This window comes from Brassica napus, chromosome A9 (genome assembly GCF_020379485.1).
Source record: "Brassica napus cultivar Da-Ae chromosome A9, Da-Ae, whole genome shotgun sequence".
In the NCBI taxonomy this organism is placed as follows: Eukaryota; Viridiplantae; Streptophyta; class Magnoliopsida; order Brassicales; family Brassicaceae; genus Brassica; species Brassica napus.
Window position 1 is genome coordinate 38,317,878 of NC_063442.1, and position 13,471 is coordinate 38,331,348.

Consider the following 13,471-nt stretch of genomic DNA (forward strand, 5'->3'; position numbering starts at 1 on the left):
TATTTCAAAAAAAAGTTTATAAAAATTTCGAATCTGAAAACATATAATCTGAAACTATAAAAATTTTTTTCATTTTTTTTATTTTTTTTATTTTTTTAAATTTATTTTTATTTGTTTATTTAATTTTAAACCAAGAGTATTGGGGATATTTTACCCTTTAATGAATGTCATTTTTGTGACTTTCTCTTTCTAGTGCTATTTTTGAGACATAAATTTCAAAAGGTGCTATTATTTACAATTGCCCTATACAAAATCATATCATTATGTATTTTATTTTATGCTACATGCAGCTTTATTTTAATAGTTTAATTTGTTTTTTAATAATGATTTTAAAATTAGCAAAATATAATGTATTTGTTTTTTTTTTGTCAACTTGCGTTTCATTTCATTTAGCATTGAGTACAAAAAGCTTACAACCCCCATTACAAGTACATAAAATATACAATTCAAGCTCAAATACGTGTAAGCTTGAGGGATTGATGTTGTTATGTGGCGATATCACGGCTCACATGGAGGACATGAGGCTTGACTCCACCTCTAGGGCTCCGCTGCCATTGATTTCACCGTCCGATGATATTGATACCACCGGTGAATCTGCAACTGGATCATCACAGCAACTCCATCATCTAAGACTTGTTTGAACTCACTGCCAGAGACACCTTTCGTTTCAACCTCAACTTATTGAATATTGATCGGAGACCAAGGTTCATCGTTGATTTAATACAGGGTTCATCGTTACAAGCTAAATCTTCTTCAATTAAACACCCAAACAACGATGCCAACGCGGGCTTGCATATATTCAGTGAGTTGACCAAATAACTTATGGTCCATACGATATTGTTCAAGACAATCGCATTAAACCCTATTTAGAGTTCATTTATTAATATCAAGGGATAAGGAGTCACGGACTACAGGAAGGAAGCAAAGCGGACCAAACTCTTGGTAAGCATGTCTCACTATAAATGAAAATGCTAAACAACTACAACGTGAAACACAAACATTAAAAGATATCATGAAGAAAACAAATAAAGAGCAAGGAAGCCAGTATTTTAGTAACAGCTGAAACTTTTCCATAAAAGTTATGAACTCTTTGGGGATGCCTTAGGCGGTCCAGCTGGTGGGGCACTCTGGGAAGCCGGTGTACCACTACCAGCACCACCAGGAGCAGCTCCAGCAGACCCATCAGAAGAGTAACCACCACCAGCAGGAGCTTGTGTGTATCCTCCATATGACCCATATCCCTGAGGTGCTTGACCATACCCATATGCTGGAGGCTGTCCATAACCCGACCCAGCTGGTTGCGCATACCCAGACTGACCACCATAGCTCCCAGGAGCGCCAGGAGACTGCTGGTTCTGAGCATAAGCCGGTGGTTTTCCAGCAGGTGGTGGTGCTCCATATCCAGAACTGTAAGCCGTTGGAGGCTGGCTGCTGTAACCACCAGCCTGAGTAGTTGGAGTAGCTCCATACCCTGCTTGACCAGTACTACCTTGAGTAGGCTGTTCACCAGCTGTTCCATACACAGCTTGTCCAGACTGAGCCGACGATTGTGGAGCGCCTTGGGCTGTATCTTCCTCTTGACCCGGATTAGTGGTGGTGCCATAACCACCCTGTTGCTGGTCATACCCAGCTTGGCCATATCCCGAGGCGTTGTAAGCTCCGTACCCACCTTGCTGGTATCCCTGACCAGCTTGGCCATAACCAGACCCATGCTGGTAGTAACTGTACCCTGTGGTGTCTGTCGGTGGGGCTGAGCTTCCACCACTGTTTGGGGCCTGGGGCTGTTGCTGACCGTAATAATCATACTCGCCCTGCTGGGATGGTGGCACAGAGGATTGATCCCAGGTAGAGGAGTAGCCAGCGGAAGTTTGTTGAGGGTAACTTGCGTAAGGTGATTGACCGTACTGAGGTGGACCAGGATATGTGCCCGGTTGCATGTAACCGTAGCCAGGTTGTTGTGGTGGCGGAGCACCAGATGGTGCCCAGCTTGATGGCGGGCGGGATTGGTATCCTTGTTGTGGATAGCCTCCACCCATTGATGAGTTTCTCATACGGTTCTGCGTTAACAAAAAAAAAAATACAATAATATAAACATAGATAACTTAGGAACGAACATAAATAAAAGTACGACACAGCATAAAACACACATTAACACAGAGGCAGAGACATAAAACGGATAAGAAGATTAGATCAAGAGAGGTATATACGATGATGTCATTTACCAATATCTGTCCATACAGGACTAACCAAGATCATATCATATTCTAGAAGGGTATGATGATGCCTACATACCGTACTGACTGGTGAAATTATTGGGTTACTCCTGCGGAAGCCCATTCCTTTCCCTATCCCAGGTAAAATAGGTGCAAGAAAAACGACGAATACTATAGAAACTTTTGCAGATACAAGCAACATACATATATATATATATGAAACCTATATTCTTGAAGGCAAAGTTCGCGTAGCAAAGCAACCTAATACCGAATAAAGAATGCCTCAAAAAATACCAACATTCATAGGAACATAGCAGAGTCAAGCTGGGATATGATCTCTCTGTAGTATATTTTGGCTGAATGGTTCAGATAAAACAAATCCAGGAAGAATTGAGGCAAGCAGAATATAAACAGTTACTAGGCTAGTAAAATATTTGACGAGATGAGTTAATAGGTCAGTCGCAAAAGCTGAACCAAAGTGATTTAGACAAAAAATGAATGTTGGCGCACGAGATATAAAACTGTTAAGAAATACTATCACCGCAGGTTGGACAAAAAATATCCACATGCCAGCTTCAGTGTGACACAAAGCGATGAAAGAGCGAAGTCTGCATATAACATAGATAACAGAATTTTCTACTACGAAAATATCATCTGAAAGTGTTATGTGCTAATAATATATATTGGTTAACAATAGAGCTTAAAAAGAACAGATAGCATTGTAAATACTAGGAAAAGCCAATAAAACTCGGTGAAGGAAAGTACTGGCAAACAATGAACAAAGGAGAAAGAAATAACATATTATCGGTTACAACTTTAATAACAAGAGGGCGCCAAGTAATATAAAAAATCAGAGAATAAAGAACCTTCCCCTGGATATAAGTGGAAGAGAAAAACAATACACTCAATATATGCAAATCGTGGAGCCAATTGAATACCATCAAACGAATGGATAACTACGAAGAGTATAGCTCGTCATGAGCACAATGAGTAACTTTAGCAGCTGATGCATTGGCTAAGAGAAACTAGTATAAACCTAGCTATATCACCTTGATTAGTCCTCCCATGTCAGAATGAAATGAAACTGAATTTTTCTGCATAACAGTGTCTTAACATCTACATATAAAGGGATAGGCTAGATAATATCCTAAAGATGTTAACAAATAATAAATGATGTAATCACAACACAGTATCAATTTTCATGTAGAAAAATAGGACACCCTGCCAAAATCCATAGAAAACACAAACAACCAAACATACCTCGCCACTGATGATTTCATTAACTAATTGTTTAGCATGCTCAATCTGATCGGTGGTCCCATCAATCTGCAAAGTTCTTTCAGGCGTTGGATCTCCAGGGGGCAAATGCAAAGGAATAACCTGCATATAAAAAAATTAAAGCAGAGGTTTTAAATAAACATCAAAAGAAAAAAAAACAGATGCCTGCATATAATGTTGTCAGCGTCGCAAACCTGAATTCGAGCACCAGTCTGAGCTTGCATAGACTTGATAGTTTCACCTCCTTTACCAATCACAAGACCAACCTAAAGCAGACAAAAGTTACACAAAATCTGCCAAATCTCTCCAGCGCACACTACTAAGTACCTTATTATTGGGGATTTTCATAACAAACTGATCAGCTCCACCCATCCTCCGAGACCCTCCACCACCAGAACCAACAGTACCACCTGACTCAGCCTATCATTATATATTAGCATATTAAGTAAATCAGAAACAAAATGATAATTAAAAAGATAGTACTTCTTGAAGGACTTGATTGATCAACTCCTCCGCCCTAGAGATCTGATCCGGCGTGCCAGTAAGATCAACAGTCCTCGTGGCGGCACTAGTGTCCGCATCCATATCTCTAGTAACCTGAATCTTGGCTCCAGACTGAAGCTGAAGAGACTTAATCGTCTCTCCGCCTTTGCCAATGATAACACCAACTCTCATATTCGGAATATCAATCTTCTTCGTGGATCCCGTAAAGCTACCGTACGACACAGGTATCGAAGTTGGAGCGGCCTTACCCTCTAGAATCGAAATCAAAAGATCAAAACTCACAAATCAAAATCAAAGGCAACGAGGAAGCTTTTTACTACTCACCACCAGGGTAAGAGGAGCTAAAGCCTTTGTCGCCGTAATCATAAGAAGAGCCGTTGTTGTTGTTGTCGACGCGGGGACGTTTCGCCTCGGCGCTGCTGAGGAGGCGAGCGGCGATCTCTTGCGCTTTTTGCTTGGCGATCTGGATTTCGTCGATAGGAGGGGGGACGCTGTTGTAGGAAGACGGGGGAGGAGCGGCGGAGGGGTCTGGCGAAGGGGATGGGATCGGGCCGGAGGAGAAGCCGGTGGGTCTCCGGGGGGTTTCGTCGTCGTACTTGCGTTTGGTGGAGAAAGAGTCGGAGGAGGAGTAGTGAGATTCGTCGTCGGCCATGTTTGTTTGTCAGATTTTTTCGAGAGAAACCGAAGGAGGCGGAGATAAGGAGTGAAGGGTATTGATAATATACACACGCGATTGTATGTATATGCGGACAAGTACACCAGAGATATAATATTATTAGAAATTAATCTTAATTAAAATTTTATTGTAAAAAGTTTTAAAATTCTATGCTAGTGTTTTATAAATATTATAATTATATTATATATTAAAAGTATATCTAATTAAATATGATAAATTATATTAAATTGGTTAATAAACTTATTTTATGTTTAAAAAAATTCATTTAAATAAACTATCATTCACACTCTTAAAACGGACCAAAATTTATAAACTATCTAACATTTTTATAAAAGATAAATTTATTAACATTTGTTAAACTTTTATATCTACAACTATATGTTATTTTTGTTTATTTTAAGACTCACAACAATATATTATCAAAAGATATTAATGACAAATCAATTTTAGTTATAAATTTAATGTTTATTTTAAATATAACAAAATATGTTGAGAAAAATATAAAAAATCTAGCCAAGAATTCAATTATTTTCTTAGAATAAACAAACAAAGTTCAAAGTCATATAATCTTCCAAACTCTAAAACAGTTGTATAATTTTACAAATTTCTCTTTATAAAAAAATTTTAAAATTAATATTCAAAACTCTATTTCAAATTTACAAAAGATAAAATCATAAATGCTAAAGTATAATTTTTGAATTGCAACACGAAAAAATAAATTGTAAAAATCAAAGTACCATAATAGTTTTGAAATATTAATTTAATCAAAAATCTGAAAGCTTAATACCTTAACTTCCAAAATATTATATATTTCTAAAATATTAGAGTTATATCATTTAAACAGAACAATGTATTTACTTATAAAATCTCAATGATAGAAGTTAAAGTATTTTCTTAAAAAACAATATGGAAATTTAAATTATCCTAAACAAATAATTAAATAAATTTTTAAAATATATTGTATGCAAACTGTATAAATTATATATATATATATATATATTGAATAAAATTTTTCCATTTGATTATTTCATATTATTAATTTATTGTCGAATTTGAAAATGTAATAACAATTAATTAAAAAATATGTAAAATAAATCACTATATATTATATAATATCGAATAAGAAATCTAAAAAATAAGATTGCAGAGTTATATAATATAAAATATTAAAATGTAAATCATATATTTTAAATATTTCGATAACATTAAAATTATATATTTATAAAAAAATCTGTATAAACATGCAGATCAAACTCTATTCACGACTACCGAGTCTCCTTGTGCTGATCTTCATTAAAGATGTCCATGGAGAAACAATACACGCTTGGCATCATACCAGTGGTATGAGTGTAAGCATATCTTACGCTATGTCGAACTAGCCAACTTAAAAAAATAAAAATAATAATCAGAACTAACATTGATGAACGGTTTATTGCATATCTATCTTTGAAGCGTGGTTTTAATCTCCAACTTTATTTATTCCAAATTTGTTAATAAACGTACGGATGACAAAAACAAAGCAAAAAGAGCATCTCGATTTATTTGCTATTCAGTTTTACTACAACTTTTGAAATAAGACTGTTCTTGTCAAAGCCTCTTCCATGTTCTTGGCGATTATTCCTAGTGCTTTCTCATACTTCTTCACCAGATCATCTAGAGACCATCCTCCTACGGGATCAACGGTGAAACCCCACTCAATCACACAACCTTCTTCATCACGTGGCAATATCCTCACCGTCGAGACATATGACTCGAATCCAATGTTACTTTCCACTATCTCGTATCTCATCACTCGCTCCACGGGATCAACGGCCACCAGCTTCTCCCTAGACCATCCCACGGTGGGTTCTACGCCGTTGGACCGTATGGAGGAGCCGGAACAGAATCTGACGCAGCCGAGTTCACCGTTGATGCCGTGGACACCGTGACACGTGGTGAGCGTTTGGAGCCACTTGTTGAAATTGAAGAAATCGGTGAAGAGAAGCCAGATTTGGTTAGGCTTTGCTTTTGTGAGCGTAACTGACACTTTGGCTTGCCATTTTTCCGGGCTTGAAGCTTTGTCCATGTCAAAGAGAGGATCTATAAAAACAAAACAAAAAAAAAGAGAGAGAAGCTAGATAGAAAGTAAAGATGAAATCAAGATATTGTATAATACTATATGATATTACATCTATGTAACCATCTCATATGTACTAACGATGTGAGGAATTGATTTTATTACCTTACTTACAGGTATGGATTCTCAGCCGTTGAGACCGATGGCAATCGAATGAAATGGTATGGAAAGTTTATGCTCTTCGAGCTTGAGTTCTATGAGTTTGGCAGCTGTTATTGTTATTCGTTTGTGGGAATATAAATGGAACAGTGATTGAGATTCCCTTCAAACTAAAAGCGCTATCCCAACCAAGATATATCCATCTAAAAAAATCAATTGATCAATTTGAAATCTGACTCTTTTTGATAAAATAATTACTACTCCGTCCGCTTCACAAGATATATTTTAGTGCTTTCACACATTAAAAACACATTAACTCACTACAATAAATGTATCATTTTCTGTAATTTTTAATTTTTAATAATATTTAACTAATAACAATTTAATGAAATTAATTAATTTTTTTGAAGATCACAATTTTTTTATAGAAAATATAAAAAGTATCTTTATTTTTTTTCTAAAACATCTTACTTAATAATACAGAGGGAATATTAGGTATGAAAATCTGAAAGTTTAAAAGAATTCTTGAGATTCCAATTCATTTAATGTGTCTTTTTTCTTTACTTTTTTCACGCAATCAAATTGAGATTGGAAAAGAAAATCAAAGGGAGATAAATTTCCCAAAGGCTTAAAATCCAATATCATAATATATGCTCCAAAGAATTTCTTTTGCAATGCCTTCCTCCGGGCCCGAGTCATGTATTTTTCCTATACGACAAAATAACACATTTTAAAGATGATCCTTTTTGACTATTCAAAAGACATACGAATTCATCACCAATTAGACTAAGATATCCACTTTTTGTAGCTTCAGACCATGACATCTTTTTCCTAAGCACGACGCATCATGCTCATGAAGCATTATCAATGAGTTTATCGTCTGGTCCAGCTATGCGCCTTTACACTAGATGAATCACATCAACTACAAGGCCATGTGTCCATAAGCCCAAACACCACTTAAACCATGTGACAAAACATTGAAATGGGAATCCAAAGCCAAGAGTCCATTAAGAGATACTAGTTTCTTTTGTCACCGATATATGTTGTACTTGTGCTAGAGTTTATCCCGCACGTATATTTTCATTTTCTAAATATTTAATTTTGATATTATTAAATAAATATAAATATACAATTTATATCTTAGTATTATGTATTTTATAACTTTTTAATTTTATTGTTTAGGTTTCTTATTACTTTATTAATATAGGAGTTTGCTATATACATTTTACCTTTTTATTACGTTTTTGAGTTTTCATAATTTGAAATAATCAAATAAAAAATATTCTTCAACATATGATTTTTGAAAATATATAGCTGTAGAAATAAATTTTTAACATATGTTAATAACTTCATTTATATTAAAAAATCTGACATGATTAACAAATTTGATCCCGTTTTAGTGGTAGATGATAATTTATTTAAATGAAAACATTATATTACTTAATTACAAAATTAATTAATGCAATATTTAATAAAAATTATTCAAAAAATTTAGTCAGATTTTGTTAGATTTTGTTAGATTTTTCTCAACAGATTTTGTTATAACTGAAAATAAAATTCAAATCTATAGTTAAAATTAATTTATTATTTATATTCCTAATAATTATTATGTCATATTATGTGATTAATGAAATGATCCTAGTAGATTTTTACATAGTAGATAAAATGGTACTTCTCTTTTAATAGAGAAGATAAAACATTATCTTTTATTTATTCTTCTAGGTTTATTGCTTCACTTTTTGTTTCCGTAGTATAACAAAGAATCCTACTTTACTTTATTTTCATTCATCCAATACTTCATTTTAGCGAAAGCTATTCATAAAGATTAATCACGGCTCTCATGATTTCTTAAAAACTTTTCTAAAAAATTAAAGATAAAAAATAAGGTATATCATTTCATTTTTCCATCTCAGAGTAACTTTTCTAAAAATACATAATTTATTGATAAATTGCTGAGAAGTTTCTTTCATCAAACGGTTGTTATATTACTCAGGATTGAGTGATCTGCAGAACCATACCAGAAAAGAACAACTAGTGTAGTACAAGTTTTTATGAAATTCTCTTGATATCTTAACTAAATGAACTTGAATCAACATTTTCAGAACAAGAATAAAACACGATATAGAAATCAGCAAATATACTCTTCAATCTTGATAGTTCATTTAATTATGCGGAAAAACTTAACCATGATCCTGGATATTAAATCATTGAGATTATATCATTACAGTCGGTGCCAAAAAGTTGAGACGTCGACTATTGTAGTATGTATTCCTTAATACAAGAAAGCGCTTCGAGTTCCGCATGTGAAGGTGAAATTCTTCTTCTTTGGTTTATGGCTTCCATAAGTTAGAACTCCCATGTGGGATCTTTCCATATTCATCCACAACTACTGAAGAATGAGTCAATGTGTGCATGAATCATTAACCATATAAATCTTTGGGGTTATTGTTTGACTAGAAGATCGATGTTCTTTAGATATTTTTTCGTTTGTCCTATAAATCTCTGACCAAGTATGTCATTTTGATTTCGCTTGTCTTAAAATTCCCAAAAATTTCTTGTTTATTCCTTTAAACAAATTATCATTTTTTCTCGTTTTCCAAATATACCAAACTAGAAATAATTCTAAAAATAATTTTTTTATTTATTATATCAACTGTTTCTTAACATCCCAGTTTAGTAACTTTTTAAATAAATCCACTTCAACTCACTCAGATTTGACAAAATTTTGAATTCATAATCCCACTCTCTATGTATTAAAGATTTGATTATCAAAGTTAATCATATCCCTAAAATCGATGAAAAGAAAAAAAACTATAAATCGAAAGGTGCGAAGAGGAAAAATAAAAACCCAATAAATAGAGAGGAAAAATAAAAAAAAATAAAGTGAACATTACTTTGGGTAAAGGAAAGCACAAGAAGGTCAGCTTCGCTTCGTATCGTTCGCCTAAGTCAGTAAAATCCCTAAAAAAAAAAAAATCCCCATTACATCTCCTCTCTTCGTTATCTTGGAACAATGATCCATCTATGGTTCATGGACGCCTGAGCAGGCCAAGATCGGGACCGCGAGACAACCAAAAGAAACCTAAAACAAAAGTCAATTGCTCTGCGGCGGCAGAAAGAAAGAGAGAGAGTTGCGGAGTGAATCGATCTTTTGGTGGAAGGAAAGAGAGAGAGAGAGAGAGAGAGAGAGAGAGAGAGAGAGAGAGAGAGAGAGAGAGAGAGAGAGAGAGAGAGAGAGGGAGTCTTCTTGATGGGTGAATTCAACAGTGGTGGTCAACCACCTTTGCCTGACGACGACGGAAGCGCTCCTCCCCTTCCCGAAAAGGTTTGATTTTGAAGTCCCCCCACCACCCTTTTTTGTCTGTTAGATAAAAAAAACTCGAATTGACTCTCCTTTTGGTTTGGTTTGGTTTGGTTAATTCAGGTTCAGGTCGGTGGTTCCCCAATGTACAAATTAGATAGGAAGCTAGGCAAAGGAGGTTTCGGACAAGTTTATGTTGGTCGGAAGATGGGTCCTGCCACTGTTAACGCTAGATTTGGCCCCGGAGCTATGGAGGTTATTGCTTGTTTTGTGTGTTTTCCAAATCTACTAGCTTTTAGTATTGTGTATGTTGTCTTCTTATTCTTCTTCTGCAGGTGGCTTTGAAGTTTGAGCATAGAAGCAGCAAAGGATGTAACCATGGGCCACCTCATGAGTGGCAAGTTTACAAGTATGATTTCTTTGTATTTTGGCTGTATGATTCTTCTTCTTCTTCTGCTTTGTGGTTTTTGGGGTTTAATTAAAATTTTCTGTTTGTTGTCCAGTGCTCTTGGTGGCAGTCATGGCGTGCCACGAGTTCATTTTAAAGGTCGTCAAGGAGATTTTTACATAATGGTATGTTGAACAAGAGCGCATTCATAGCTACTTGGGAGTGTGTGTGACTAATTACAGTTTTATATCTTTCATACAGGTTATGGATATACTAGGGCCTAGCTTGTGGGATGTTTGGAACAGCACCAGTCAAGCGTGAGCATTCCATCTTATTTTACTTTCTTTTTGTGTCAAATAAACCCCTTGATAAAACATACAATTTTTTTTCCTGATTCTATGAATTACAGGATGTCAACAGAGATGGTTGCATGCATCGCGATTGAGGCAATATCCATTTTGGAAAAGATGCATTCTAGGGGGTAATTTAATTATTATTATTTATTGCTAGACTGTGGTACTGCCTCTGCAACTCTCTCAATGCTCCCTTTTCCCCCGGCAGATATGTGCATGGTGATGTTAAACCGGAGAATTTTCTTCTTGGGCCTCCTGGAACTCCTGAAGAGAAAAAACTTTTCCTTGTTGACCTCGGTTTAGGTATAAATTTTTTGGCGAGCTTGCTTTGCTGTCTTTTTTTGTTGCTTATCCAATCCGTTGATCTTGCAGCAATCAGATGGCGCGACAATGCTACTGGACAACATGTTGAATATGATCAGCGTCCTGATGTGTTTAGGTTAGTTGCAAATGCGTGTGAGATTGATTTTTTAGTAGTGGACATTCATCTTCTGTTTTACTTATTAAATAATGTGTTGGCTTTTGCAATCTCAGAGGAACGGTGCGTTATGCAAGCGTACACGCTCATCTTGGCAGAACTTGTAGTCGGAGGGATGACTTGGAATCTCTTGCTTACACTCTTGTTTTCCTTCTTCGAGGCAGGCTTCCATGGCAAGGCTACCAGGTTGGCACTCTTCATTTTTTCTTTTCTTTGGTATTTATTTTTTTTCCTTGGCTTCCGTTAATTTGTGTTTTGCTTAGGGAGAGAACAAAGGCTTCCTTGTTTGCAAGAAGAAGATGGCTACTTCCCCAGAAACTCTTTGCTGCTTTTGCCCCCAGCCTTTCCGTGAATTTGTCGAGTATGTGGTCAACTTGAAGTTTGATGAGGAGCCTGACTATGCTAAGTATATCTCCCTTTTCGATGGAATAGTCGGACCAAACCCAGACATTAGGCCAATAAACACTGATGGTGCACAGAAGGTGATTTAGTGAAGTCATTTATGACACCTCTGCTATTATGATCCTATCTAGAATGCCTAAGCTTGCTTTTTTTTTTGGTGTGGTGTGAAGCTCGTACATCAAGTGGGTCAAAAGAGAGGGAGGTTGACAATGGATGATGAGGACGAACAGCCAACAAAGAAGGTCAGACTGGGAATGCCAGCGACACAATGGATCAGCATTTACAGTGCTCACAGACCGATGAAGCAAAGGTGACATCTTGATTTTATTCTTGAATATGTAACGTAGATGAACATCCATCCAGCTGACTTGTGTATTTATATTCTTGGTTGCAGATATCACTATAACGTTGCTGATATAAGGCTCCCACAGCACATCGAAAAGGGAAATGACGATGGGCTATTTATCAGCAGTGTGGCTTCTTGCTCGAATCTCTGGGCTGTAATCATGGACGCAGGAACTGGCTGTACGGCCCAAGTTTACCAGCTGTCACCGAGCTTTCTCCACAAGGTAGCTTCATCATTCATTTATTCCAAATTTGTCCACTGTTGCTGTCATTTTTTTACATTTCTCCTACTTGTGGTAGGAATGGATTATGGAACAATGGGAAAAAAATTACTACATCACAGCAGTAGCTGGAGCAAACAATGGAAGCTCATTTGTTGTTATGTCGAAGGGTAATGTTGTTTTTCATTCCTTTTCAAATGCAAAGCGTTAACAGTTGCGATTTATCTCTGTTTTAACAAATTTCATCCTCTTTTGTATTCAGGGACACCGTATCTACAGCAATCCTACAAAGTGAGCGATTCTTTTCCCTTCAAGTGGATAAATAAAAAGTGGAGGGAAGGGTTTTACGTCACATCAATGGCAACTGCTGGAAGCAAATGGGGGATTGTTATGTCACGTGGAGCTGCTTTTTCAGACCAGGTCTTGTGTTGTTGTTTTACTTTGTGTTTTTATTTTATGCTACATGACATGAAATTTATGGTAAGGGTGTTTTCTTTTTTTTTTTGTTGTGATGCAGGTTGTAGAACTAGATTTTCTATACCCCAGTGAAGGTATACATCGTCGATGGGAAAATGGCTACCGAATTACATCAATTGCTGGAACTTGTGATCAGTCTGCTTTTGTCCTTAGTGTGCCAAGAAGAAAGCCTAGTGATGAGACACAGGAGACTCTTAGAACTTCTGCTTTTCCTAGTAATCATGTCAAGGTTTGCTTTTGCTGTCTCATCTTTTTGGCTTTCCAACTTGGTTGGGTGTGTAACTTGTCGTCTTTTTCTTTTCTGCAGGAAAAATGGGGCAAGAATCTTTACATTTCGTCCATTTGTTACGGTCGAACTGTTTCATGAAGTTGTTCTAGTTTTTTTGTTTACGAATGCAAGTCAATTTTAGCTTTTGTATCCATCCATACATCCGCGCTCAGTGAGAATGAACAACAGTGATGCTATGGGCTTAGGAGAATATTTTAAGCAAGGATGAATGGAAGATGTACTTCACTACTGTTTGTTTTGGAGGAATAAGTTTAAAATTTCTTAGATTAAAAAAAAGAAAGAGGATAGCTCAGTATTATCAATCTTATCTTCAAAACTATGGTATGATTGT

General features: G+C 35.9%; 3 protein-coding genes across 4 annotated transcripts; 1 reads left to right on the plus strand and 2 right to left on the minus strand.

Annotated features, from left to right (window-relative positions):
- Window positions 1–850: 850 nt before the first annotated feature.
- Window positions 851–4,712, minus strand: LOC106368546 (far upstream element-binding protein 1). The gene is made up of 6 exons (XM_013808544.3): window positions 4,320–4,712; window positions 3,975–4,246; window positions 3,819–3,911; window positions 3,686–3,757; window positions 3,474–3,593; window positions 851–2,057 (listed from the first exon to the last, which is right to left on the minus strand). The coding sequence occupies exons 1-6, from the start codon at window positions 4,645–4,647 to the stop codon at window positions 1,080–1,082; spliced, it is 1,863 nt and encodes a 620-aa protein (XP_013663998.2). The 5' UTR covers window positions 4,648–4,712; the 3' UTR covers window positions 851–1,079.
- A 1,413-nt stretch (window positions 4,713–6,125) lies between these two features.
- On the minus strand, window positions 6,126–7,063 carry LOC106368549 (lachrymatory-factor synthase). Its single transcript, XM_013808548.3, has 2 exons — window positions 6,893–7,063; window positions 6,126–6,750 (listed from the first exon to the last, which is right to left on the minus strand). Exon 2 carries the CDS (start codon window positions 6,734–6,736, stop codon window positions 6,230–6,232), a length of 507 nt encoding a protein of 168 aa, XP_013664002.2. The 5' UTR covers window positions 6,737–6,750; window positions 6,893–7,063; the 3' UTR covers window positions 6,126–6,229.
- A 2,710-nt stretch (window positions 7,064–9,773) lies between these two features.
- LOC106368550 (casein kinase 1-like protein HD16) lies at window positions 9,774–13,435 on the plus strand. 2 transcript variants are annotated; one of them, XM_048741428.1, is made up of 17 exons: window positions 9,774–10,067; window positions 10,123–10,211; window positions 10,311–10,442; window positions 10,523–10,596; window positions 10,691–10,760; window positions 10,837–10,892; window positions 10,985–11,056; window positions 11,137–11,231; window positions 11,301–11,367; window positions 11,463–11,592; window positions 11,670–11,888; window positions 11,979–12,118; window positions 12,203–12,377; window positions 12,454–12,544; window positions 12,637–12,794; window positions 12,892–13,080; window positions 13,159–13,435. In XM_048741428.1, the coding sequence occupies exons 1-17, from the start codon at window positions 9,911–9,913 to the stop codon at window positions 13,216–13,218; spliced, it is 1,974 nt and encodes a 657-aa protein (XP_048597385.1). In that variant the 5' UTR covers window positions 9,774–9,910; the 3' UTR covers window positions 13,219–13,435. The 2 variants fall into 2 exon arrangements, with proteins under 2 accessions (XP_048597385.1, XP_013664003.2); XM_013808549.3 differs by having other exon boundaries at window positions 9,774–10,211.
- Window positions 13,436–13,471: the final 36 nt, after the last annotated feature.

Excerpts from the sequence above, each read along its gene's own strand:
- LOC106368546 (XM_013808544.3), bottom strand. The coding sequence starts at position 4,647 with ATGGCCGACGACGAATCTCACTACTCCTCCTCCGACTCTTTCTCCACC. Across the intron at positions 3,594-3,685 it reads AGACTGGTGCTCGAATTCAG|GTTATTCCTTTGCATTTGCC; the intron begins GTTTGCGACGCT and ends TTTTATATGCAG. Across the intron at positions 2,058-3,473 it reads ATGAAATCATCAGTGGCGAG|AACCGTATGAGAAACTCATC; the intron begins GTATGTTTGGTT and ends TTGTTAACGCAG.
- LOC106368549 (XM_013808548.3), bottom strand. The coding sequence starts at position 6,736 with ATGGACAAAGCTTCAAGCCCGGAAAAATGGCAAGCCAAAGTGTCAGTT.
- LOC106368550 (XM_048741428.1), top strand. The coding sequence starts at position 9,911 with ATGGTTCATGGACGCCTGAGCAGGCCAAGATCGGGACCGCGAGACAAC. Across the intron at positions 10,443-10,522 it reads TTGGCCCCGGAGCTATGGAG|GTGGCTTTGAAGTTTGAGCA; the intron begins GTTATTGCTTGT and ends CTTCTTCTGCAG. Across the intron at positions 12,545-12,636 it reads ATTTGTTGTTATGTCGAAGG|GGACACCGTATCTACAGCAA; the intron begins GTAATGTTGTTT and ends TTTTGTATTCAG.